A 27,941-nucleotide genomic window follows, 5' to 3' on the forward strand; every position below is an offset into this window, starting at 1 on the left:
CCGCAGCCGCGGTCTATCTTCACTCTGAAATAGTCTTTTCAATTACCCAGCACCCCTCTGAAACGTTTGACCTGTCTCTGGCCTTGGTGTGCAGTGCAGAGCTGCTAGTTGTCCGCGCTCGCCGGCTGTGGGATTAACCGTTAGTGGCTTTCTGACAGACTGCCCGGCTCGTGAAGTGGGATCAGGAACAGGAGAGCGGAGCCACGATGCTGAAATGTAGGACAGTATGGAGAAAGCTCGCACCTCTGGCTAAATCCTCGTCCACACTGTGCCGGCAGAACGTGAGAAGAGCAGGTCAGTGAAGTTAACGAGGTTCAGTATTGTTCAGTAGTTAGCTGGGACTCGTAAACGATCTTTATTATGGGTTGGATATTAGGTTTGGGTCTGCAGGTAAAACATAAAGTAGTTTGGAATCAGTTGAACTTCCCCGACCTTTGTTCATTAACAAGCTAACGAGCTAATCATTGAATGTTGACGTTGCTCAGAGACATTCGGCTAACCTGCACACTTGCAGCACATTTTTTGCTGGACTTAGAAGAAGACAGGTTGTGCGCATGCTCTGTTTTGACATTCTCTGTGTGAACTTCTTTGCACCTGACAGGTGTTGCAGATTTTTTATTTTAATTTTTTTTGTAATAGTTCGCCAGATTGTCTCATTGAAGTAGGGAGGAAGAGTTGTTCTGGCTCTAAAATGCATGTTCTATAGTCATGTCAAACAGAAGTCTCTATCTTCTCCATCAAACGTGTGATCAATTCAATGTTAAACACTCAAATTTGTTGTACATTTTAATTTGACTGTTTTTTTTTACTTCTATACTTAAAATGGAGAAATAAATTAACACCTAAACTGACTTCATCCCACCAGTTTGATTATTTTAGATTTATTTCTAAAGGTCTAACGGTTGAAGCATAGTCTTATTTTAAAACTTTGGACATTTTATTTATTTATTTATTTATTGTCCTGGTTAACGGTCTGTTGTTGTTTTGCTCAAACAACTCTGCATGAGATATGGGGTGTCATGTATTGTATGATGTCCTGTATGTGCAAATTTGTCAATAAAGTTCTCATAAAAAAAGGTCCCTTCAAGGTGTCTATCTAACTGCCTGTACAAATTACAATATAAAATAACTATACTGGGGAATTTAAAATTTAGGCATCCATTTGTTGTTATTATTTTTGTGTTTTGGTTTTGTTTTAAAATAAATTAAGACCTGACTTCTACTTTATTTCAGATGCCCATCAGGGTCAAGTGGGGTTTTGTACAGAACGAGGCTGTAAAACTAAATGTTTGTATCCCCCTTTAGGAAACTAAATAAGCCATAAACACCGTTTTCAGAGTGTGTAGGATTTCTTTCTTCATTTTTAAGAATGATCAAGGCTTGTTTTTGAAGAACTGCATGGTTAGTGCAGAGGTGTTGTGTTCTATTCAGGGATGATTTTCATTTCATTTTTTATAACCAGTTATTTCATTTCCATTGTGAAAGCATCTGAAGTAACTTCCTTTTTATTTGTCATCACTTTAGTCCTTCAAAACCTTTTCACATTCTGCTTTTCATCTGAATTTGACGACCTGTTTTTTTGTAATAAATAGATTTTTCAATTTCAAACAGCTTCTCTCACATTTCATCAACTTTGTTATGGTTTAGGGAGCAGGTATCTAAATCTAATTGTATATTCTGCATAATATGTCATTTATTGCACACTTCAACATCTATATTAGCATAGAAAACTGTTTCCAAATTTGGTTTGGAAAGAATAAAAACATTAACAGCAAGAGCGGCTACACTTAGAGTGGGTTTATTATCCTAGCTTCAAATGAAAAGTTCTGATGTGTCGTTTAGGTTTGAACAATGGCCGAACACCAGTGTGCGTTCCTGCAGCCCACATGTCCAGTGGGCCTGTGGGAGGAGGTGGAGACAACCTCAAGTATGCTCTCCTGGTTGGCGCAGTCAGCGTTGGAGGCCTCGTTTATGTGAGTGAACCAGACTATCATCAAGAGGTTTTAGTAATTGTGTTTTAAAAAATATACTATTCTGATCTGAAATAAGAGCGTCTTTATGCCATCCATAATTTGTGGAATGTTTTCAGACTCTCCGATGTTCTCCTCGAGACGTTAGAATGAGCTGCAGTCGTAAAGAGATGACTGTACAGAGTGGGACTCCTTCCTCTCTTGTGTGCACTTTTTTTTTTAGGCAGTTGTAACCATGAAGTCGGACCAAAAACGATACGAGCAGCGCATAGAAGAACTTTCCACCAGGCCACAGAAAACGTCCACAATACCTACAGCTGCACAAATCCAGTCAGAACCTCCTGGTGAGATGTTTTAGCTTTTCCTCCTCTAACCTCTAATCATGTCTGCTCTCATGTTGTGCTGGATATGTCGCTCACCTGACACTGAGGGGAAGATGATTTTTTGTGTGTGTTGTAGGAATAATTGGTAGTAAAGGTTGGTTTCACCCATGCTAAGGAAAAACATCCTTTCACATTATCCTCAATGTCTCTTTTTAATGAAACGGCTTTAGTTCAAGGTTATGTGGTGCAGGAGCAATCAGCTGACTGCACAACAGCTTCCTCTTTATCTAAACATAAACATTTGAGATATCCAGATAAACAGCTTTCACAATTGCACTGGAATCAGGGGTGGACCAGTGGAAATTATCACTCCAGCACATATCTAAGGCCTTACTGGATTTTAAAGATTTTTGAGGCAAAATGTCTTTTCTGTTTTCTTTTTTGTCAGCTGTTCCTGAGGACCAGCCTGCAGCAGCACCTTCAATAGAAGAGCCAAGCTCACCTGCAGAGGTTGAAGCCCCCAAAGAGGAGACGGCTCCTGAAACGACCACCCCCCCAGGTAGTCTGCAGACTGTATATTCTAACTCATGCATGCGCAGCCAGAACTCCTGTGTACCCCTTATCCCTTATTGGTATTACCAGTTCAAAGATACACTACATGCTGAGCATTAAAGTCCCACTCTGATCATCTTTTGAGCTGTTTTAAAAGCATTTTCAATGTTCTTTTAACTATGAATATGCCTTTGTAGCCAACATGTAAAAATCAGTCGTTTTCTAGGACATAGTTTCTGCTGAGCTCATTAAATATTTGCCTCCGAGTTGGCGCAGAGCAAGCCCACTCCCACTTCCGTCACCCATCCGTTTATACGCTCTCCCACTAGCTTACAGCCCCTCACAACCCCAACCTAACATTACAGGCACAACAAAAATGGTGAGTAATATCTGAGATATCCAGCCGTCTCGTCTTGAGCCAGATGCCAGTTCAGACGAGGAAAACAAAGACACACATGGATCTGGATTTTTCGTCTGTTCCCGATTCACCGATTCCCGATTGAGCTTAATTTTCTTTACATATGTCCTCCATTATCAGAAAAATGTCACAAGAACATATTAAAAACACCCAAAACACTATTTTTATCAGAGTGGATTTTTAATGCTCACAACCCCACACATATTTTTTTTCACCAACAAGACAATGTGGGGCTTGTAAGCAGCAGCACCCCTGGTAAAGGTTTGTCCCTACAAAATAACAGTTTTTAATGAGGCTTTCTGATCTTCCCATAACAACATTTTTTGTAGGTTACTGCACACACTCTGACCTCGCATGACCTTTGGAGTTGGTTTTCTGTTTAACATTGTAAACTAACCCATCATTGTTTTACTGCAGCCCTTGGCATTTTGTATATATTTGTCTGTTTTTTAGTTGGTCAAATTGTTGAATTTGTGGCTACTAGTTTAATGTATGTTGGGTTTTTTTTTGTGTATCAGTGTTGGCATGGGACTTGTATTGTCTTTAACTGTGTGTGAAAGTGTCTATTTAGAGAACCTAACTTTAAAATCTGCACGCTGTGAGTTTTGTTTTAGTGTTTTACATTTGCAGCTTTATCTGAGGATAAAGCATGTATCCTGGGGTTTGTCGTCTCTAACACCAGAAAAATTGGTTGTCAACTTGATTTCTTAACATGGATTGCTTCGACAGCAGATGAGCCCGTGGTAGAAGGGTCACCAGAAGAGGCGGCGGCAGCAGCTGCTGTGCCTGTTGTTCAGGAGGGTAAGACCTGAGAAAGAAAGATTACAGCACTGTCGCGCTCCATCCTCAGCTTGTTTCATCTTCTCTTTCTAATGTTTTTGGACATTTTTCTGCATCTTTGCCGCTGCTCTAACAGAGCCGCTAGTGTCCTCTGAGCCGCCCCCGGCGGTGGAGAGCGGTAAGCCCTCTGTCAGCCTCATGCATGACAGCACTGACATATTTCAGCCACAGATTCTGGGTGCCTATGTTTGTCTCATGTGAACTGTCAATGATCCAGTTGTACTAGCAGAACCCGCAGCAGCAGAACCTCCTGCATCAGAGCCTCCAGAGCCCCAACCTGAAGTTCTGGTAGAGAGTGGTAAGAATGTGGTCCAGTTTTGTTGGAGGGAAGCACTCGAGATACTTAGTTTTTCTGTTTTAATTATGTTTATTTTAAAGATATTTTCTTTTCTGCTTATGATTTTTATTACAGCTGCTCTCCCTGTTCACTCCTGTGTTTTTCACATTGTCACAGTGTTGGGGTTGCTGGAAAAGTTTTGATTGCACAAGTCTACGTTTTTTCTTTTAGCAGGAGCGTGTCCTCCATCCATGTTTGTGTTTATTAAAGAAGTCATTGACTTTATTTCTTTTCTTTGTTTTTTCCAGTAGCGGACTCCACGCCTGTTTCCTTGAAGCTGCCCGCCCACGCACCTTACCTCCTGATTGGTGGAGGTACGGCCTCCTTTGCTGCTGCCAGGTCCATTCGAGCGAGAGACCCCGGTGCCAAGGTTAGACGCACTTCTGTCTTCAAACCAGTGTACGTCTTTGCCCTCATGCTGTCGTCTGACCTGATGGGGAACATGGGTCTACTTTTTTTCTGTCAGGTTCTGATAGTGACCGATGAGCCTGACCTCCCGTACATGAGGCCTCCTCTGTCTAAAGAGCTGTGGTTCTCTGACGATCCCGCGGTGACGGACACACTGCGTTTCAAACAGTGGAACGGCAAAGAAAGAAGGTGTGTTTTAAAGTCCTTCTTTATTGTTGTTTTTAAAGACCCACTCTGATTAAAATTGGGTTTTTAACATGGCTTTTTTCTGATAATGGAGGACATATATAGAAACTGCATTTCTGAATATGTCTTTATTCAAATCATTGGGAATCAGGAGCAGGCGAATACATGCAGTTTGAAAAAAAAATTGTATTTGCTGCTCTCAAACGGTCCCGTCTACAACTCAGAGGTGACTTTCTAATGAACTCCTGCCACTCTGTAGAAACTATGTCCTAGAAAATGACGCAATTTTCTGATTTTTGGCTAGAAGCGTCATAATCATAACTAAAAGACCACTAGGAACGCTTTAACAATAGATGAAAAGACGATCGGAGTGGGACTTTAAGGCTTCAATTTTCCTGTCTTACTTAAATGTTCTCAAAAATCCTCACAAACAGAACAGGTACTGTTCAAAAAAGGTCTGAAAAACTTCAGATTTCAGCTGATAAATGTCTCAGTTAAAGTATTTTTTTTGGCAAAGACAAGTTTTTTTGTCTGAATTAAAATGTTTATTTATTCAAGCAACTTACTGGATACATTTAAGAAAAACCCCGCAAGTAAGTCTCCACCAATGGCAACATACTTTAGTGGTTTACACGTACAAGTATGGCAACCTGGACATGCAGATGGAGAAAGTTGAAATAATTAAAATGTGGTTTGTGATTGACCAATTCCAACTTAGCAGCTCTATAACTTTAAGTAACTTTGATTAAAGCTTTATTTAACCGGGAAGTTAATTTTGGACCCCAATTTACTGGAGAGACCATTGAGATCATGTATTGCCTGTGGAGGCAGTATCATAATCTGGAGCTGTGGCAGAACTTGGTTTATTCATGTAAGCACAGTTTTTTTAAATCTTTATTGTCAAAATATTTGAATGTTTTAAAGTATCTGTAAGATGACTAAAAAATTTGACTGGGATTGCCCAGCACTAAGGTCTACCAGCCTGTCTCCTTTTCATCCTTCCTGCCGTACTTGGTGGCGATTCCCTGGATCAGGGGTGTTCAGTTAATCAGAACCTGGAACCATTTGGTCCAGGAAATCTGCAGAGAGTAGAGCAGGGTAGCAGAAAAACACATAGACTCGTAGTCACAAGAAAAAACAGAACCTTTTTTAATATAATAAAGGATCGGGTTTGGGTCAAAAACTGAAACACAATTGACTTTTGTTTTGTAGTATATATTTCCAGCCGCCGTCATTCTACATCAGACCGGAGGATCTGGATGGAGCAGAAAACGGAGGAGTGGCTGTTCTGAACAACAGAAAGGCAGGTTTTTTAGTTCATCACATTTCTTCATCTGGTTTAGTTCCTACGATTTACAAACCATCTTAAAAAAATAGTTTTTCCTTTTTCATTTTACATACTTACGTCATTTATGTTTTGCATCGGATTAATTCTTAGGTGGTTTACATGGATGTGAGGGGAAACAAAGTCAAACTGGATGACGACACAGAGATCTCATATGACAAATGTTTAATAGCTACAGGTAAGAGTATTTGAATTTTTAGTGCATTTATGGATTTTGTTTGTCTTGAAGTCTTGTAGACGTCAATCTGGATCATTCTTTTTATCAGGTGGTATTCCAAGAAATCTACAGCTCATTGAAAGAGCAGGAGAGGAGGTGATGAAGAAAACAACTTTATTCCGCAAGGTCGGTATTAAACCACAAGGGGGCGGTATCTGTTTTTGTAAAATGTGTGAAACTATGAATGAATAAAAAGACCAAAATATTGCCTGATATTTACTTTTTAATGATTTAAAAAAAAAAGCTGTTACAATGTTTCCACACAATTTCAATTGCTTTTAAAAAGTATATATTTATTTTTTTATCCACAGATTGAGGACTTTAAATCGCTCGACAAAGTCTCTAGAAACGTGAAATCGGTCACAATTATTGGGGGTGGCTTCCTGGGCAGCGAGCTGGCCTGCGCCCTCGGGAGGAGATGTAAGACAACTCACCGAGCTGAAAAGCAAACTGCCATTCATCAAGAGTGAAATGGAAATGAACGGAGGCGTCCCTTTCTTTTAGCCACTGAGTCGGGATTGGAGGTGATACAGATGTTTCCTGAGAAGGGGAACATGGGAAAAGTGTTGCCCGAGTATCTGAGCAACTGGACAACAGAGAAAGTCAAGAAAGGTAAAACTTTTATTTTTGTTTAAAGTGCTTACTGGCAGGAAAAGTGTTTTTTTTTTTGGGAGGGGTATTTTCCACCATATTTCGTTTGTCTTCTAGAGGGTGTCAAGGTTCTAACAGAAGCTCTGGTCAAATCTGTCTCCTGCAAGGACGATCAATTAGAAATCAAGCTGAAGGACGGCAGAGTGGTAGGTTACATTTGTAGCCGGATAGAGGACGGGTCGAGTCATTACCGCCATCCTGCTGATCTTGTGGTGCTTCACTCTGCAGGTAACAACAGACCACATCGTTGCTGCTGTAGGTCTGGAGCCAAATGTGGATCTCGCCAAGTCAGCAGGTCTGGAGGTGGATTCTGATTTCGGCGGCTATCGGGTTAATGCAGAGCTGCAAGCTAGGTCCAACATTTGGGTGGTAAGTTCCTATTTCTAAACAGGACATTGAATAAAAAACTCCTCCTTCAGGTCAGGATAGATCTGGGTCCTGAGCTCCTCTCCTGGCTTTAAAAGTCTCAACTGTTAGCCACAAATATCCTCGTTTTGCTTGCAATCAGGCGGGAGATGCAGCGTGCTTCTACGACATCAGACTGGGCCGCAGACGGGTGGAGCATCACGACCACGCCGTCGTGAGCGGGAGACTAGCGGGAGAGAACATGACAGGAGCCAGCAAACCTTACTGGCATCAGTCTATGTTCTGGTGAGTGTTTCAAACTAAACATGTTGCTGTTAACTATGAAAACCAAAAATAATTTAAATAATTAGCTCAACTAAAGCACTAAGATACTTCAATGGCAGGGTCACACTAATGCAACATTTGTTTTGACATGGCTCATCTTACGTTGGCATTAAAATGCAATCACAGTATTTACATTTATTTTAAATTTTTTTTTTTTTACAGTTTATTATATAAATATAAGTATAGCATTATAGAACATTTTGTGTACAGGGACAATCATAAAACATTAAAAGTAGGCCTGCACAATATACCGCAAATTTATCGTTATCGCAATATCCAGCTCTGCAATATGCATATCGCAAAAGACAGTGAAAATCGCAATAAATCGTAAACCTTAAATGTGTTAATACAACCTTAAGGCAGCTTGAAGCATTTAACGAATCAAATAAATCCCTTTATGCATTTGACCAATCGGATGGACGCCTTTTACCTTGTTGACCAATCGGATGGAGGCCTAATATGTTAGATGTTTGTCTCCTATGTCAACAAGGGTCATTTGGAGTATAATTTTTAAACTGTTGCAATGAAATGGGAATGATGTTTTGTTTATTTTGTTATTTGTTTGTATACCGCAAATTATACCGTTATCGCAATATTAATCTTAAATATCGCATATCGCGAGTTTTCCTCATATCGTGCAGCCCTAATTAAAAGAAACATTTAAAAGAAATAATAATAAAAAAATCTAAAGAAAGTTAAAAAGAACTGAATTGAAAGTAAGCTTAAAGAAAGAGTGCGGATGTAACCTTTTTAATAAAAACTTATCAAATGCAGCTGAGAACAGATGGGTCTTTAACCTGAATTTAAATAAACTGTTTTAGCCGATCTAAGGCTTTTTGGAAGCCTGTTCCAGATCTGTGGACCATAGAAGCTGAATGCAGCTTCTCCATGTTTATTTTTGAGTCTGAGTTCTGATGAAAGTGTATCCAGATGAACGAGGAGGTCCTGGCTGGTACATGGGGTCAGGAAGGCAATAATGCATTTTGGTGCTAAACCATTCAAAGCTTTATAAACCAGTAACAAAACTTTAAAGTCTGTTGTCTGGCAGAGCTGGGGAGCAGAAAGAATTTCCCCCATCTGACTGAGCAGCTTCTCAGAAAAGCAAATATTTCAGAAGACATTGCTTCTCAGATTTGTTCTGTACGGGTTTGTCCTAAAAATGTGATTGTAAATAGGGAAATGGTTGTGGTGCAAAATGTCTGATGTTAGTTTTGCTTACCAGCAAGGTGTTGATGTTCCTCATCACATCACACTCACAGCTGCAGGTGGGCTATCTCTGTGGACACGAATCTCACTGTTAAAATAGAAAATAAAAAATGAAATTCCAGTTTCACAGGGGTAACTATTTAGTTGGATATCCGATGCCATAGAATTCCATAAAAAGTTGATTTGTAAAATTTTTATTTAAAAATCAAATTTGCTTGATTATAAACAATTAGTAATTATTTAAAGTATACATTCTTAAATTCTTATAGTAGTTTTTTCCTTAAAAATATCCAAAAAGTATTTTAAAAGGGCAAAGTTAAAATTGATGACCGGTTAATTATTTTTGCATTTTCTCAGTACAATATATTAAGTGACTGTCAGCATTTTCTGACACCGTAAATTAGATGCCAAAAGGACTAAAGCAGGCATTCCAGTCTAGTGAATCCTTTAAAGTTGGAGGATGTGTTACATGCATCAGACTTTCAAAACCCTGACGTGGTTTCTGCCATGAATCCTTTTTGTAATCTACAATACGAGGATGCTTGTTTGCAGACGTTGGATGAATCATCGTACAAATGTTTCAGTCAGTGCGTGAACAGATGCCGCCGTCCAACAGTGATGTAAAAGCCGCAGCATAAAGCTGCTACGGCAGTTTATTTATTTATGTAAACAATACCACCAAAATGTCCACAGTCAATAAAACATTCAAAAGGATGCTCTTTAAAAGGATTTTATGCATTTAGACCGCAAACTCTATTCTTAAAACATCCACAAGCAGGATGTTGTATTTGAAGGAAACATGTATTCCCAGAGATAATAGGAAAAAAAATGTTTTAACATCATTGGTTTAAAAAAACTTTAACTTTGTTGCAGAAATCCTTATTAGGTTTAGCCTGTTTGATTAGAGACTCATTCATTTTAGCTTTGGTGTTTTAATTTTTACTCTGTCATGTCTGAAATACAATTTACTGCATCTTAAAAGAATTCCAAGAAGCAAGGCTGTCGCTTTTTAATTCTAGGCTTTTGTCTTTTAAACCTATAATGAACTCTGTTGGATAAGCAGTGACCTATAAGAAACTCCTCTTTGATGCTGCAGTCATTACAGAAGTGCAGAGACTGACAGCAGTTCACATCCGCAGTGACGTTGCTGCAGCAGCACATCGTTTTAGTTAAGCTGAAGTCATTTTGGGGGTCAGCTTTGATGTCACTGATGAACGGATGCAGTGACAAAAATGTTTTGAGCACAAGCTTTGCTGCTGTCTTCCTTTAATAGCACGAATTTCTGGAATATTTAAAAATGGAATTACAGTATAGCTAATACATGCAACGGTTAGAGCAGGAGTGTCAAACTCAACGAGGGCCACATCAGCATAGTGGCTGTCCTCAAAGCGCCAGATATAACTTGTTTGAGTCCTAATGTATAGTTGCCCAATCCGGTATTTCAAGTCCGATTCCCCCTAGATATGAATAAATACACACCAATTTTTATTTTTATTTTAATAAATTAAAAACGTTTATGCTCTCGCGGGCCATATAAAATGACATGGAGGGCCACATTTGGCTCCCGGGCCTTGAGTTTGACTCATGTGGGTTAGAGCATTCTTGTGTTTTTATTGCAGCTTTTCTGTGCTAAATGAAGTTTACTTTGTTTAGAATATGCAGGTAAAAAGTGATGGTTGTACAGTGCTTGAGAACGCTCTGCCTCCGTCTGTCTCTTCCCAGGAGTGACCTTGGACCTGATGTGGGCTATGAAGCCATTGGGATTGTTGACAGCAGCTTACCAACCGTGGGAGTGTTTGCCAAAGCCACCGCCAAGGACACACCCAAAGCTGCCACAGAAATGTCAGGTAGGGGCATTCACCAGATAAAGAAAACAGTGTTTCTGTTCCTTTCTGATGTCCAACACTAAAAATAAAATGACACAAGCTCCCTGCTCTGCTCCATTCTGATGCATCCACTTGTAGGTAAATAGATCCAATATAGTGTGATGGGTAGCAGGAGAACTTGAAAATAAAGAGCTCTCAGTTATGGGTGACGGGAAGGGGGGGCCAGGGTTGCTCCACACCAACGGTCCCGCCCACAACTTATAGGTGAATTTCTAATGACCTCCTGCAGCTCTGGAGAAACTACTGTGTGTCCTAGACAATGGCACAGTTTTTTAAATTTAGGCTAAAACAGCCTAATCATCATTTAAAGACCATCATCATTTAAACCACATCAAACGATGATCGATTTTTTGAGGAGGAGACGCATTTTTAAGTGAGAAAGTTTCAGTGTAAGCCTAGCTTTGAGTTTCATCTTGACCAAGCTGAGCTTAAAAAAGATGGATCCCAATAGATAGGAATTATGAGAGTTTTTACCGATGAAACTTTAAACAATGAGTGTTTTTAGCAGTTTGTAAAAAGGTTCTTATGCTACATGATGTGAGGTTGCCTTTTCTTTTTTTACATGTCCTGTCCTGCTGCTGAGCAAACTGATGAGAGCTGAAGGCATATAGATGTTACTGTTACAATAGGGGGTGATGAATCTTTGGACACAGGAGGTGTATATTTGTATAAACCCTTTTTGTATTTGACGCTTAACTTTAAACTAATTATATTTACGTACACAGGGCTCGACATAGCCATTTGTCCGCTGGCCCGGTCCTGTTTTTCGAGCAGTGCGGACCACAAGACTTTACTTTTCACTTGTCCGCTCGGGCCACTAAAATATCTAACGGTTTATAAATTCTTCACCTTTTTCAATAAAGTAAATTTTGCGAAAACGTGTAGATTTACCTCGTCTTCATAATTTAGTTTTTCTGCTAGTCCTGTGTTCAAACTTCAAGGGTTTCTATGGGAAACCTTTGATCACGTCTCCTTCTCTCCCGCCTGCGCGCCGAGCGGCTTTCACTGCCGAGCACCACGCGGCACGCGCTCACTACTTTTTTTTTTTCAAACTTTATTGAATGTAACAATTCAATACAAAACAATGTTAAACAGCAACAACGAAGGCACAAGCCAGTGGGTTATTATTACATTTGATTATAAATCCGACACCGTCACTGAAGAGAGACTGAAGCATGTCAGAGATGTGGAAGACATGGCAGGAATAGATAGGAATATGTTGGATGGAGTAGTGGGTATAATTAGTAGTATGGACAGCAAGATATTTAATAAATGCATTGAAGATGAAACTGTATCCACTAAGCTTTAAGATGAATGTCAAAGAATCAAAGGCAACTCCAAATACCTGAATCTCAGACTCAAATGCAGTAGAATGTTAAACTACTTAATTTTGTTTTTCTTTACAACACTGTAAGCAGTAAGTATTTCTAGTTAGCTGAATGATCTCAGTTAGACCTGCACAATATGAGGAAAACTCGCGATATGCCATATCAGAGATTAAAATTGCGATAACGATATAATTTGCGGTATATAAACAAACAGCAAAATAACCAAATAACCATTCCCAGTTTAAAAATTATACTCCAAATGACCCACGTTGACATAGGTTACAAACATCTAACATAACAGGGCTCCATCTGATTGGTCAAATGCATTAAGGGATTTATTTGATTCGTTAAATGGTTCAAGCTGCCATTAGATTGTTTTAACACATTTAAGGTTTATGATTTATTGCGATATTTGCCGTTAGAAGCACCATGAAAACTTCTGAACTAGTGTTACCTACTACACTGCAGCGCTCTCTTCAAAACATCTGAAACAGACTAGAGCAGATTTAAGTTTGATATGGTCTATTTTCAGTCATTGAAAAGTGTAGAAATAAGTGATGTCACCAGAATGCACCAAATTGCACCATATTAAAAGTTTCCGGGGGGGCATGCCCTCGGACCCCCCTAAAGTTGCAAGCACCTGCGGAGCGGCGGGTCCCGCTATGCGCGGTGTCGGGCCAGTAACTTTCAGGCAGGGCCAGTAAGTTTCAAAAACTACTGGCCCTGTGGGCCAGTGCAAATTTCTGGGCTATGTCAACCCCTGGTACATTTCTGTTTGGGACCGGATAGAAAAGAGATGGAGAGTGGGAAGCTAAAGATGGGGGTCAGGAAGTTGGAGGATGAAAAAGATGAGGTTGCCTTTAACGTAGAGTGAGTCAGAATAAAGTTGTCTGAGTCAGATTTTTTGCTCAGAATGGTGTCACACCATTTCTCACTTGTCAGATTGGGGGTTTGTGTGAATCATGACAGTGTGGGGGTATGCAAGCAAAAAAACAACCTTTCTGTAGATTTAAGATCAAAGCTGGAACTTGAATTGTGAAGGGTTTTATGTGGTGCTGCTGCGAGTTTTGGCGCCGTAAATCACAAAACAGGGAAAGATGAAGATTTTCTGCTTGATGTGTTGCAGGGACCGGCATCCGCTCAGAGAGTGAAACAGAGGACACGGCAGTCAGCCCGGTGGCCTCTGACACACCCAGTCCTGCTGCAGAAAACAAAGATGACTTTGGCAAGGGAGTCATCTTCTACTTGAGAGACAAAGTGGTGGTGGGCATAATCCTGTGGAACGTCTTTAACAGAATGCCCATTGCGAGGAAGGTCAGAGCCGTCCATCTGTGTCACTTCTAGAGCTTAACGAGAGTTCCAGTTTGCTTTAACCTCTCATGTGTCAAAATGCAGATTATCAAAGATGGAGAGGAGCATGCAGATCTGAACGAAGTAGCCAAGCTGTTCAACATCCATGAGGATTAAGGGTGAAGGAGGCCCACTCTCAGGGGGAAGAGTTTTTGCTTCAGATGAAGAGTGAACTCTGGCAGTAATTGCCACATCAACAAGTTTTGCATACCAAACAGGAGGATCAATGTAAATTATGTTGGTTAAATATTTTCATATTTTGATTTGCTGCTCATGTTTTTTATTTTATTTTATTTGTTTCTGCTAAGTTTGTTTCTTCATGAGAAGTCAGTGTGTGTGTGAGAGTCCTTCTGCTTTCCCCCTGACATCAGTCTCATTGTGTTGTGATCAGGGAAGCTTCTACTAAGAAAAACTACAATAAAAGCTATTTTTAAATTGGACTGAACTCGTTATTTTCACCTTCATACCAGTACGATGAGCTGACATGCTGACCTCTGAGCTGTGATTGTGTGGACGCTGGTTGAAGTTTGCATTAGTGAGATCATTCCTCCTGAAGCAGTTGAATTACTTTTTTTTTATGGTTGGTAATTATGAAAAATGTCAACATCTTTCTTTAATTTTGAATGCAAATTGTTTTTTTAATCAGGAACATGTGGAAAAGCACATAACAACGCAGACTTTACACTCTGTGGAAGCCTTTCTTAAGTAAATCTAATGTGAAAAAAAATGACACTACAACGAAGCATGGCCTACTTTTCCTGTCCGGGGGTAGAAATGAGCAAGCATGCAGAAATGTTTTTTTTTTTCTTTCTTTTTTAACTGGGGGCTTCTTGTTACTATTATGGCTCTCATCTTTTATATTCTCACATTGTTGATCTCATTTGACAGTGTGGGTTCCAGAGCGAAGTGTGGAAGAAGCTCTCAAGTGAGAAGCAAACACGTGCAGTCACAATGTCCCATCGCTTTGGCTTACATTAAATTTACACGAGTAAATTGCCGAGCTGCCCATCCCCCCTACTCCAAGAAAGAACAAATGAAATTTCACACTTTGGACTTGAATTTTGGCTGGAGATGACAAACATCTCCAAGTGGATGAAACTGACCTGTGGATGGGCATTGAAAATGGTTAAGCATTCAAAAAAATCTTTTTTTTACTGCATACTTGATTTTTAAAAATAAAAACAGGCTTTTGAGTTTGCGAGAAGTAGTATTATGCAAAGTAAACTCCATTCAAGTGTGTGAAATTGTGTTAAAAACGAAATGTCTGATCAAATCAAAGTGCCTAAAAGCTGAACCTTTCTAGCACTGAAAAAACACTTGGGTATCATTAAAAAAATCCATACTGCATAAATATATTTAATAGTAATTTTCAAAAATAAAATAAGGACTTTGGAGCTATGTGGCGCCACTTTGCCAGTGAGAGGTTGCTGTCTCTTTAAGTTCTCTGTAATTCTTTCAGCGTTCACATGGCCATAAAAAAGAGATCAAGCTTGAAGTCATCCACACAAACACAAGCAGGGGAAGAAAAAAATGTTCCCTGGGATTTTGAATTATACAGCAGCGGCTTCCTGTATTTTACACCTGCGCACAGGGAGGGAGGCACATCTGAGCCTTGAAGACAGAGCCCCACTGAAGACTGACGAGAAGTTTTTCGCCTCTTTTTCCTTTCCAGCTCTATCTTTGTGTTTTTCAGTGTTGCCGCGTCTTCTAATTAGGGATGCTGCTGCAAAACTTGCATTTGCTCTGGACTTTCTTTGTAATCTTGCTGCAGGTCAGGTAAGAAATTAGATTTCGAGAGTGTTTACTTTTATAGTTAGTATAAAATTTGGACAGATTGGTCTTTTTTGTGAAGTAATTTCTTTGTGATTTAACATAAAAAATGAAGGAATTTATGCTCTTTTTTTATTTTTGCTTTTCTGCTATTATAAAGATGTAAAAATTGAAATTTCTTTTTTACCTAAATGAAAGATTCTGACAGGAAAATACTGTTTGATTAAATCAGGTTGCCTAAATTTCTTGTCTATTTGATATTTTTATAACTGAAGTTTGTAGGATATTTAAAAAAAAGTTTTATCCTCTTTTTTTAAGTTATCGAGAGAGCTCATTGAGTGAAAATGACATACATAATAAATAAAATCAGTGGTTATCATCCCTCTGCAGATCTGGGCTCTGTAAGGAGGTGAAGGTCCCCAGCAGGACGCTCAAGCCTCCGTCTCCATCTGATTTTTTGGACAAACTGATGGGACGCACATCTGGCTATGATGCTCGCATCAGGCCGAATTTCAAAGGTAAGCTCCGTCTGGCGTGCAAATGTGGGGCCACCTCTGCAGGGACAGGTGTGACAAAGACCGCTGCTCATTTAGCATAAGAATGAGAGCAGTGAAGCAGCACAAATTATTCACAGATGGTCCTGAAAGTGTGAGAAGCCAAAGGCTACAATGATTAACATTTTTCCCCCCTAAAATTATGTGTTACTCCGGGTTTTAATGTTGACACACAGCCTCTGGTTATGATTCTCTTTACTTTGTCTATCTGATTTTCCTTTGACAGAAATGTGCAGTCACCCTTGCATGTTACCCCACAGGCCCATTTCAGTCCAGGCTCGATCCCAGCTTGTGAGTGAAGCCAGCAGATTCTCCCTGACATGCTTCGCCTTCAGCCTCTGGAGTCGCATTTCATATTTATTTCATACTTGCTCCACATCCTTGTCAGTGCATGCTGGGTAAATTCTGACCTATTATCTATAAATACACTAATGTAACTAAAGCAGAAACCATAAATTATTACTTCTTGAAATGAATGAATGAAATATTTAAATCTTCAGAGGTTGGGAGATGGGCTACGCTAATGGGAGCATGAAGAAAATGACAACACAATCCCCATTGCTGGCTGTCGGGTGTGTTTGTTTGTTTGTCCAAAAATGACATGGCACATCACAGAGCAAACAAAGACGATGCTCTATGGGAAACCTGCTGCCTGGGGGTTTCAGCACTTTGTTTAGTCGACTTAGTAAACATCAAGTTCAAACAAGTCCATAATGTTTGTCTGCTTCTGTCAGGTCCACCTGTCAATGTCACCTGCAACATCTTCATCAACAGCTTTGGATCCATCACGGAAACAACAATGGTAAGACATTCTTGTTTTATTACAGATTTCTCTTTACAAAATGAAAATATTTTCACATAAACACACCCTCTCTGACCCATCCTGGATGATGGCTGCAAATAAAACTAAACCCAACAAGATCCTAGGATGATTTAGTGTTGTCACATCAGCAGAGCACAAGCCTGAGATTCACAGTGGTGATGTGTAAAAATTTTGCCTAATGCTCACTGATCCATTATTTCTCAACATCAGGGCCATGAATTCTGGCATTGTGATCTCAGAAATTGCTGCATTCAGTAGCAAAGCACGGAAATTAAGTAATAGCTTAAATGGCGCCCTAAACAACCCCTGTCTGACCCTCACGCCAAACTAGCTTCCTTATTTTATTAATATATGCTTCAATAAGTGAAACCTTTTATTTCTTTGAAAAGAATATGCTTTATTGAAATAAAATGAACCTAAAGCTTATTTGACACTTAAAAGTTGTGTCTGATTTCTGTCAAATGAAAACTTAAAATCTGGCAAATCAAAAAATTGGTTTGGTTTGAATATTTGTGTGCGTGCGTGCGTGCATGCGTGCATGTGTGTAGGTGTGTGTGTGTGTGTGTGTGTCGAATGTTTTTAGTTCTACACACAGTTCACAGAGGGCGTAATAATTTCTGAAAGCACATGCTCAGGAGAAGATTGAATTAGTCTTCATCTCTCCTTTGGTTCAGTCAACACCTCAGACACCTGTTGTGTGACTGATTGCCTCCTCATGGCCAATCAGGACGTAGAAGGAGCTCCATAATAATTTAGATGCCTCCCTGATTTACATTGAAAGATAGAACATACAAATGACAATTAACAATATGTTTATTGTGGATTTAATTAAAAATGTCAATTTGCACTATTTTTTAATTTTCAGAATAAGATTCATTTGACTAAAGTCAGAAAAACTCAGGACCGTTTCAGAAAATCAAAACCATTAACTAGTTAACTAAACTACTTCATTTGTAAATGTGATGGGAAAAGTCTTTTCTGTTTAGCCAGAAAAACGCCATTAATGGAAGTCAGTAGCAGTAACCATTCATACAGCCACAGTACAGCTACAGAGCTCCAGTGGTGTCATCATTAGTGTATATGTAACCACATAGTAATTTGATTCAATAACATATTAAATGATTACATTTTCCTTTTTTCCTATCCTGATGGTTTAACTGTCTCCTTCAAAACATGATTTGCCTTTGATCTAAACTCTAAAACTGTCACGCACGTGATCTCCTCTCTCTTCGTCTTTTTTTAATTAAGTAGAATGTAAACAGTAAACACAGTATACACTGACCAAAAATATAAACGCAACACTTTTGTTGTTGCTCCCATTTTTTATGGTATGAAATCAAAGATGTGGAACATTTTCCACATGCACAAAATAACCAGTTCTCTGAAATATTGTTCACAAATCTGTCTAAATCTGTGATAGTGAGCACTTCTCCTTTGCCAAGACAATCCATCCCACCTCACAGGTGTGCCATATCTAGATACTGATTAGACAGCATGATTATTGCACAGGTGTGCCTTAGACTGGCCACAAGAAAAGGCCACTCTGAAATGAGTGGATTTTATATCCATAACAAGTAAAGACCTGAACAAAGTAGATTTAAGTGAAGCCAATCATTCAACAGTCTCCCTCAAGTAAAGACAGTGACCAAAGTCAGCTCCTTTTTACAACAAAAAATATCAAGATGATAAAAGGCTGCTGCAATTTCATTGTATCACCATGTACAATGACAAAAAATTCAATGCAATTTACTTGCATATTTTAAATTAAGAACAGAACAGAATTCTTAATAGTGACATTAGAAGTTAAAAGCAATCAGCTGATTATCACAGATGGCAGGTTGCCCTTAAATGCTTTTCCGCCATAAAATCTGTTTTAATTGTGCTGCAGATGTTTTGTTGGGAGGAGAGTTACAAATTAATGATTAACCTGCAGCCTTCAACGTAAGTGTGAGTGTTTTGTTGAAGTGAGTGGCATTCCTTAATGAGTCTAGTTTGCAGTTAGTTTTTTGGAAATAAAATTAACACAAACCGGAAGACCATTTAGTAATTTGTAACCCATCCATCTGTTTTCCAAACCCAGTTAAGCTCTTTTTAAGGTCACAGGGTTGCTGGGGCCTATCCCAGTCACTGTTAAGCGGAGACAGGATGCACCATGGGCAGGACGCCAGTCCACCACAGAGACAGAAAACCACACGCTTTAGCACCTGAGCGATGATTTAGAGTCACTAATCAGCCTATGCAGGAAGATGGAGTGCCCAGGGAAAACCGACACATGCACGGGGAGAGCATGCAACCTCCTCCAGAAAGGGCCCATCTGGGATTTCAACCAGGGCCTTCTTGCTCTGAGGCAAAAGCGCTAACCCCTATCCCACCTTGCACAGTGTAATTAGTAACTGAATGGCTTATCTGTGTTTTCTAGAAGCCCAACAAAACAAGGATGCTGGACATTATTTGACACATTTTTCTTTAGGTCAGTTGTCTTGACATGATCTTTCAAGAGTTACTGATTACCCACCAGGCTGCACGATCTTTCAATTGTGGAGCAGGGATGTCCTCCCTGTACATGTGTGGATTTTCTCCAGACGCTGTCCTTTCACATTTCAAAAGCATTTTTCACAGGCTGATTGATGGCTTTAAATTGGCTCCTAGGTTTGAGTGTGGTCCTGTGATGGACTGTGTCCGCCCTGGGTCCACCGTTACCCTGTAGTGGCTGGGATTAGCTCCAGCAACCCCTCTGGCTGAACAGGGCAAACCAGGAAAAGAAGATGGATTTTAGATAACCCACTTTGCCTGAACAAATGCAGCTATATTTGGCCTTAGATTAAGAATTCAAAAAATGTTTAGTCATCCTCAGTTTCTTATGTTATCCTGAAATTGGAAGGGACGTTTTTTCTTCAACTGCTTTCCTTGCTCTCTTTTGTAGTCTTGTTTTAGCATTTGAATAATATTGTTGATAAAACTCACTGGTTCATGACTCTTTAATGTTTAACTACATGAAAGATGCATGGCTTGTCTTGGTCCAGACCTCGTTTAATGCTATCTAAACATCCCATCATTAGATCATGACTTAAAGGAGCTGCAAATGTTGGCCATGATTTTTTCATTTGTTTTCCCATGTTTCAGTCAAGTATGGGGCCATTCTGAAGTATTCATGAAGAAAGCAAAGTGGTTTAAGGAAAGGTTCCTCTTTGTTTAAGTATCCAAGTTTAGAGTGAAAAGCAGATGACATTTCTGAACACTCTTTAAAACCCACTCCAATGAAAATGGTGCTTTTATTGTGTGCCACGTTTTTCATATGATTTGAGGACATATCTTCAAAAAATTGAGCTAAAATTGCATTTTTTTAAATTAAAATAGTTGTGAATAAGGAGCAGGTTTTGGAGATAAAGCTTTCAAAAGATTATCCGCTCCATTCTGAGACATCCACTTGTAGACTCGTCTGAGCTAGCATCTGGCTCAAAACTGTATGGCCCTACATTGCTTGCCATTTTTTTTGTTTTGCTTGCTATTTTTGTTGCACTGGTAATGTTAGGTTGAGGGTGTGAGGAGCTGTAAGCTAACAGGAGAGCATGTAAACAGTGAGCTGTTTACAGGGAGGGAAGGGGGGCTGGGGTTGTTCCAGGCCATCAGTCACAACTCAAAGGTGAATTTCTAATGAACTATTGCCGCTCTGCAGAACCTATGTCCTGGACAAAGGTTTTTTGATTTTGGCTAAAAATGACAATCATAATTAAAGGGCCACTGAGAATGCTTTAAGAATAACTAAAAAGATGATCAGAGTGGGACTTTAGGCAAAAACTCTCAAAACTGAATTTGTAAATAGAAGTGGAAATTTGAGTCTTTGGTGGGTTTTTTTATCACATAGTTGGGTGTTTTCGCTGTGTGTCTTTGCTGGAAATTTCTGCAACTTTGCTCTCCATTCTGAACTCATTATACCATGCATGAATTCTGATAAATGTGAATTTGTATGAGCCTTGTTGTGATTCAGTTTCTGATATTTAATTGACATTTTTTTGTCAATGTTTTAGGACTACAGGCTTAATGTATTTCTACGGCAACAGTGGAATGACCCACGTCTGGCCTATAAGGAATACCCTGATGACTCTTTGGACTTGGACCCTTCTATGTTGGACTCTATTTGGAAACCTGACCTCTTTTTTGCAAACGAAAAGGGAGCGAACTTCCATGAGGTCACAACAGACAACAAACTCCTGCGGATATTCCAGAACGGAAACGTTCTCTACAGCATTAGGTCATTTTCATTATCTTTCAAATCTGAATTTGGCTTGCTAACACACCAAAAGCTGCCTTGAAACATGGTTTGGCTTCTCAGATGATCTGGTTCCTGTCTCAAGAAGCTCAATGTGTTCAGAGTCTGAACCCTTGCTCTCTTTCATGCCTTTCTCCAGCTCAGTTCAGCTCATTCGTAATTGTATTGTTCAGCACACGCTGTGCACAAGTTAGTATTAGACTATAACTTCAGGCCAAAACATAATCAGGTCAGTGACGTGGCACCAAAGCTGTGAACTGTACCGTAATGCTGATGAGTTATTATTAGATCATGAAACTAATAAAAAGCAGTTTCCAAAGTTCTTTCTGCTCTTGTGTTGGACATGGAATTCTAGCTTTGACTTTAACTTGTCAACTTACCCTAATATTTATACATGAGATGATCAAAGATAGTTTACTTGATGATCGCTGTTTCTCTGCAGGATTGGACACTTAGGACCTCTCCTGTCTGTGACACTGACAAGAGAGGCGCTTCTTCTTTGACATCTGCACTCAAAATGATCTTTGATGTTGATTTATGGTGAATCAAATCAGAAAACTGTGTCAGCTACACAAACTGAGTGTGGTATCCATACAGTTTTTGCCATTGAGTATATTAAGGCAGAAAAAAAGACAAGATGTCATATAGATTTAGGTTGATGAAAGATTAGGTGGAAAAGAGCTGAGCAAAAGGCATCAGTGCTGTAGGGTTTGGATTATATGATTGGCTGTATCCGTTCACATTTTGGTCATTCTTCCATTTTTTTATGGTTTTGTTTTGTCTTCTCCAGGCTGACTCTCATTCTATCTTGCCCCATGGATCTGAAAAACTTTCCCATGGACAGCCAAATGTGTACGATGCAGCTGGAGAGCTGTGAGTTCATCTTTCTTCAGGCTGTAAAAACATACATGAATATTGTAAATGTTAGCTTTGTCTCTGTTTCTTAGTTGGCTACACCATGAATGATCTTATATTTGAGTGGCTGGATGTTGGAGCGGTGCAGGTGGCTGATGACCTGATGCTTCCTCAGTTTGTGCTGAAGGAGGAGAAGGGGCTAGGGTACTGCACCAAGTACTACAACACAGGTACACACCCGGAAATCCTACTTTTGCCCCACCTTCACATCTGTCAATCAGCTTTTTTCACTCTTGGGTTAGGTAAATTCACATGCATTGAGGTCAAATTCTACCTGGAGCGTCAAATGGGTTACTACCTGATCCAGATGTACATACCGAGCCTACTCACTGTGATCCTGTCCTGGGTGTCGTTCTGGATCAACATGGATGCGGCTCCAGCCAGAGTGGGGTTGGGAATCACAACCGTGCTCACGATGACCACACAGAGTTCAGGTTCAAGGGCTTCCCTCCCAAAGGTCAGATTGAATTTCATTTTTTTAAGTTCTTTTTATCCTATGAAAAAATGATCACAGGACTTGATATTTGCAGGGTTTTTAGCATTAAAACCAATCTATCTATGCCTTGTACAATTTAAAAAGGTTTTCTCTTCAAAAATAGAATGATCATAAATTACTGTTAATCGTGTATTGTTATTGAAACAGTTGCTTGTAGATATCAGTCTATTAAAGACAAAAAAACAAAAACGTTTTCGTATTGGTTCCATTGGAAAAACTATGCCCTCAAAGTTGATGAAAACACTTTTAAAATAATTAAAATTAGAACAAACTAAAATGCGAATATGTGTGATTACAAACACAAACCTGTTCTGCTTTGTTATTACTAAATTTACAGTTTTAAGATTAGAAACCACATTATTGAAAACATTGATTGTGTTTATTATTCCTCCAAGACGATAAGCAGCAGAAAAACATTTAATTGATTTTGTCTTGGTTGGGTAATAAAAGGATTAAGGAAGGAAAATTGGATTTTGGACCAACTCCAACATCTATTGAATCACATTACATCTTCACTAAATAAATCTGACTTCTTTTACTCACAAGTTTTCTAAACAGTTTGGATTTTCTAAGAATATAGTGTTCTAAATCACTTCATGCATCAGATCACACTAAACACAGACTCACTGCGCCAGACCTCCTCAAGCTACAAACTGCTAAAAAGGATTTATCAAACAATTTCTATAATTTATCACAATTTTTTTCATGTATTTAATTTTTAAGGAACTGAGTGAAAGGCTAAAATATGAATAGTTTTCACAGAAAAAAAAAATTCTGGGTCAGTCAGAAGAAACTTGATACATGAAACAAGCAAAATGTTTGTTTAAATTTAAAGAAGAGAACAAGTTTTCTTCTTTCTGTTCTCCTTCATTTCCCTTGTATAATGTAGTTAAACAACAGTTTCAGTTGTTTAAAAAATGGTTGTCTCTAAATGAAATAAATGAAATGTATAAACTAAATAAATGAATGAAATAAATAAATGAAATAAACTAAATTAAAATAAAAGTAAATGTATGATTTTTTTCTGGTGATCAAAAGGTAGAAAATGTTAAATTATATCTAAATGGCACAAACTTCCTTATGAGAAAATGTCAGGTCATCATTCTAAAACCACATTGATGATTTGGCTGAACAGATAATATAAAAATAATCAAAGCTATTTTTTGTTGTCGATGTTATAATTGTGAATTTAAAATTGAAAAAAAGACATAACTTAAACCAAAGTTGATAACTGTGAGAAACATCACAACCCTGCATCCAAGTGCACACCTGGATCATAACAACATTCTGAGAAAAGACTAAAGAAAAAAAAAATTGAAAATCTTTAACTGCAAGAAACTAATAAAAAAAAAAAAAATCTTGTAAGCCATAACGCGCATACACAAACACACGCGCACATATACAAATAATTGGTTTAAGACGTTTTGAGGTGTAATAATTTATGATAAATTGTCTTGAAAATCTCATATAAACTATATAAAACACTATGATTTATTGGCATTCTGTTTAAAATCAGTGATGTTTTAAACAAAAAGAGGTTGCATCTTAATCACTATTTATTAGTTGTCCCATATCTTTCATAATGTGCTTGGGGAAATGTGGGAAAAATTATTATTGAATTATTATTGAATCCTTGTGTAAATTACAAAAAAAGCTGTTAGAATAGTTAATAGAGCAGGGAATTTTGAACCTACAAATTCCTTCTTTAGTTTAACTAAAATTTTAGTACATTGTTTATAGTAAATTATTAGAAATTGTTTATAGAGTTAAACACAATTTAGTTCCAAAAAATATAGAAAGACTATTTATTTTAAGAGTTAGTCATTATATTTAAAGATGTCTGTGTCATTTTAAACAGGGTAAATATCAAACTAATGTTAAGGGCAGACATGTTTGGTGTGAAATATGGAATGAATTTTGATTGTATCTATTTAGTTTGTTAAATTGATCAGATTGGACTTTAAGGATATTGTAGAACAGGCATCTGATAAGCTTCACATGCTTGAGCCAATTCTCTTTTTTATTGGTTGTTTGTTCATACCGTATATTATGTCAATAATAATAATGGCAAGCTAAACAATAAACCAATGAATGAAAGAATAAGAACTTATGCAATATCTTTTGTTTGTATTGTTTTGTGGAAATGAAAAGAATTAAATAAATTGATAACTTTAAGTGGCCACCGAACCACTAGAGGGCGATAAATTGATTGTAAAATACAACAAAAACAAATAAAAAAAGGAAACCTTCTGAGGCCATCAATGGACCAATGGTTAGTTCTGACAGAAGTACCAAGACTGAACTGAAGTCAAAATTGCTTTTTTTAAAATGAAAGGAAAATATGCATAAAAACAAAATGAAAGAAAAAAAAAAGCTACCAAAATAATCATATCAAAGTGTCCCTAAACATGCATTAACAAAGATAAAAAATGGGAAATGAAAAGAAGAAAATAACTTGTTTAATTAAACAGTGATGCTCTTTCTTTAAGTACTTATCACAATTTGCAGAAATAAATCCCGATTCAAAAGTGTCTGGGGAATTCTGCAGTTTTGAAATCAATATAACACGACATGTAAATGCAAACTAAATCATTTGTGATGCCAGAAAAAGCAGAAAGGGTTTTACTTTAGTGCTTAAAGCAATGATTTTATCTGCTTCTTCTTGGTCTGTCCAAATCTGCCACGAAGGTCTCCTACGTCAAAGCCATTGACATCTGGATGGCAGTGTGTCTCCTTTTTGTGTTTGCTGCGCTGCTGGAGTATGCAGCTGTTAACTTCGTCTCACGGCAACACAAGGAGTTCTTCAGAATGAGGAAGAAGCTCAAAGAGCAGCAGCGACTGAGAACTGTGAGTGCAACCCCCCCACACAGCCCCTCGGGCAGCTGTCACCTGCTATTCACTGTGCCTTGCTATGTGAGAGCAACAGTTCAGCTGCATGCTGCAATGCAGACAGCACTGACCTGTAATTAATTCAAGCCGCCTTATTCCACTGGTGAGTGAGAGTTCTCTGCATCTCAGTGTGTTGTGTTAGATGCAATGTTTAAAAAAGGAATAAAACCCAACATATAGTTAAATTGCAGCTGCAGAACTGAAAGATTTTCCTCTATGGTTTGTGACAAAAAGTATTTAATAGTTTTATTTCTATTGCAAAAAGGTGTAGCAGGACTTTAACTTTGACTTTTGGCCTCAGCAGGGAAGCGCTGACAGTAAAGTGAAAGGGAACAACACACCAGGAAACAGTGCTGCTCAGGGGAATGTAAACCAGCGGTGCAGTGCCTGTGCCAGGGTAGGTACTGCTGTCTTACTTAATTTAACAATAAGTAGGCACTAATTCAAATGGAGTGTTTTTGAGTGCTGATTTTCTGGTATTGTGCTTCTGTTGATCAGGAGGAGGAACTGGCACAGCAGGGTTACCTCTTGCAAAGCTTTGGCCTTGCACTATCAACAGAAAGAGGCCCAGAAATGGATGCCACACCTGTCTTTGCAGATTTGCCTCCTGGTTTGGGCTTCTATGAAATACGGAGGCGCTTCGTGGAACGGGCAAAACGGATTGACACAATTTCCCGAGCGCTTTTTCCCATGACTTTCCTGGTGTTTAATGTCCTCTACTGGCTCACCTACAAAGTTCTACGACATGAGGATCTCCAGGCCACCAAGTAAAAAGGTGCAGAGCAAGGATCAGAAAAGTCCTCTGGATTCTCTTAGTTCTGCTCTCTTCACTGAAACATTTACAGACTCAGAGGCCTCTGCTAAGCTGTACAAGATGAAATCTGACTGCATGTGCAGAGCTGCTGGGAAGCTCCATGACATGGAAGAATCTGCTGGTTTCTTTTAAACTTTTATTACTTCCAAAGGAATGCACTTTGGTTAGCACTTGTGCTTTCTGGATTACACGTGTGTACATGTGCAAATGGCAACTGTCAACCCTCTTTCCAAGGTTTTTTGTAAAATTCCTGAAGTTTCTTTTATAGTTGGGCATCCAGATTTGAGCTGTTTACTGACACAACATTCAAACCAGTACTTTCACCTGTGTCGCTGGGTCAGCCTCACTTTTACTTACAGCCCTGGGAAAATAATTTTAGCAGCAGATGAATAAATTCATAGTTTCAGACATTGCAATGATCACGTAATATTTAAAATGCATTTGGAGCCGTCTGATAGACAATTTATTAATAAAAAAGACAGAATTATTTTACTTTTTGTTGGTTGGTTTCAAACTTAGTGGTCAGTATTTATGCCTAAAGAAAACATGAATACCTTCAGATTTTCAAAATACATTTTTAGAACATGAAAATGTTCTAAAAGCAAAGAAAAGGAATTTCACTAAGAGAAATCTTGTTTTCCTTTTGGCTTTTCCCTTCAGGGATCGCCACCGTGAATCATCTTCCTCCATCTAACCCTATCTTCTGTGTCCTCCACCAGCTACCTTCACATCTTATTTGGATGCATCTATAAATTTCCTCTTTGGTCTTCCACTAGACGTTTTGCCTGGCAGCTCTACACTCAGCATCTTTCTACCAATATATTCACCGTCTGTCCTCTGGACACATCCGGACCATCTCAGTCTGGCCTCCCTGACTTTATTACCAAAACCTCCAACATGTGCTGTCTGTCTGATTTCCTCATCCTGATCCTATCCGTCCTGGTCACTCCCAAAGAGAACCTCAGCATCTTCATCGCTCAATTTCTGCTTCCTGTCTTTTCCTCAGTGCATCTGTCTGTAGGCCAAACAACATGGCTGGTGTCACCACAGTTTTGTACACCTTTCATTTAATTTAAGCTGAAACTCCTCTATTACACATCACACCTCATTTCGTTAAGAAAAATAATTTTACAAATCATAATTTCATATTTTCTATAGGCTTTATGAAATTGCTCACTCGGTTGTGCCGTGGCACATGATTCTTTGTTGAAATACTGCACTTAGCTTGACTTTTTCTGTCAAGTTGTCAGAAAGGGTGCTCATATTGTGTCTAAAAGAAAACCAAATACTTTTGTCAGAAATAAGACATTAACTATATGGTCAACTCTTTCTTGATGAAATGATATACAAATGTAAATTAGAGTGAATAACTTTTATTAAACAAATATTAATTTTCTTATCCCATTATTGCACAGGTCTTTGCTTTTCCTCCATAAAAAATCATCTGAGGGATCATTTGATTTAAAAAAAGAAAAAAAGTGGCAAAAGTTGCCATAAACCTGCCAACATATTTATTTTAAAAATAGTGTCCAGGATATGTTTAACCAAGTGCCTGGAGAGTACTGTTCTCTGGAAACCTTCCATTTTTAAAAATAAATCTTGCTGTTAAATGAAGCAGTGATATGAATATTTCATATAAAAGTAGCTGTCAAGTGGAAGGGGGCCAGGACTGCATACATCAGCAGTAAAAGTGTGTTGGAATC

The 27,941-nt window shown here is 38.6% G+C and overlaps 2 protein-coding genes and 1 long non-coding RNA gene across 7 annotated transcripts; 2 read left to right on the top strand and 1 right to left on the bottom strand.

Annotated features, from left to right (window-relative positions):
- aifm1 (apoptosis inducing factor mitochondria associated 1) lies at positions 1–14,145 on the top strand. Of its 3 annotated transcripts, none has more exons than XM_011483660.3 (20): positions 1–294; positions 1,843–1,973; positions 2,194–2,314; positions 2,742–2,852; positions 3,993–4,064; positions 4,180–4,221; positions 4,321–4,401; positions 4,689–4,810; positions 4,907–5,037; positions 6,247–6,337; positions 6,473–6,557; positions 6,646–6,722; positions 6,908–7,016; positions 7,101–7,208; positions 7,305–7,393; positions 7,476–7,616; positions 7,756–7,898; positions 10,866–10,990; positions 13,484–13,671; positions 13,753–14,145. In XM_011483660.3, exons 1-20 carry the CDS (start codon positions 207–209, stop codon positions 13,822–13,824), a joined length of 2,127 nt encoding a protein of 708 aa, XP_011481962.1. In that variant the 5' UTR covers positions 1–206; the 3' UTR covers positions 13,825–14,145. The 3 variants fall into 3 exon arrangements, with proteins under 3 accessions (XP_011481962.1, XP_004076557.1, XP_011481963.1); XM_004076509.4 differs by having other exon boundaries at positions 3,996–4,064; XM_011483661.3 differs by lacking the exons at positions 3,993–4,064; positions 4,180–4,221; positions 4,321–4,401 and having other exon boundaries at positions 3–294.
- LOC105355632 lies at positions 9,153–27,147 on the bottom strand. Its single transcript, XR_002874633.1, has 3 exons — positions 27,066–27,147; positions 22,357–22,487; positions 9,153–9,231 (listed from the first exon to the last, which is right to left on the bottom strand). It is a non-coding gene; the product is annotated as an uncharacterized LOC105355632 (long non-coding RNA).
- LOC101174852 (glycine receptor subunit alpha-2) lies at positions 14,258–27,642 on the top strand. 3 transcript variants are annotated; one of them, XM_020708991.2, is made up of 11 exons: positions 14,258–15,483; positions 15,868–15,995; positions 16,766–16,833; positions 20,883–21,106; positions 21,915–21,997; positions 22,072–22,209; positions 22,282–22,496; positions 25,224–25,382; positions 25,726–25,821; positions 25,923–26,199; positions 26,899–27,642. In XM_020708991.2, the coding sequence occupies exons 1-10, from the start codon at positions 15,425–15,427 to the stop codon at positions 26,193–26,195; spliced, it is 1,443 nt and encodes a 480-aa protein (XP_020564650.1). In that variant the 5' UTR covers positions 14,258–15,424; the 3' UTR covers positions 26,196–26,199; positions 26,899–27,642. The 3 variants fall into 3 exon arrangements, with proteins under 3 accessions (XP_020564650.1, XP_020564649.1, XP_020564652.1); XM_020708990.2 differs by having other exon boundaries at positions 25,923–27,642; XM_020708993.2 differs by having other exon boundaries at positions 25,729–25,821; positions 25,923–27,642.
- Positions 27,643–27,941: the final 299 nt, after the last annotated feature.

The sequence above is a fragment of the Oryzias latipes genome, chromosome 14 (assembly GCF_002234675.1).
Source record: "Oryzias latipes chromosome 14, ASM223467v1".
NCBI lineage: Eukaryota > Metazoa > Chordata > Actinopteri > Beloniformes > Adrianichthyidae > Oryzias > Oryzias latipes.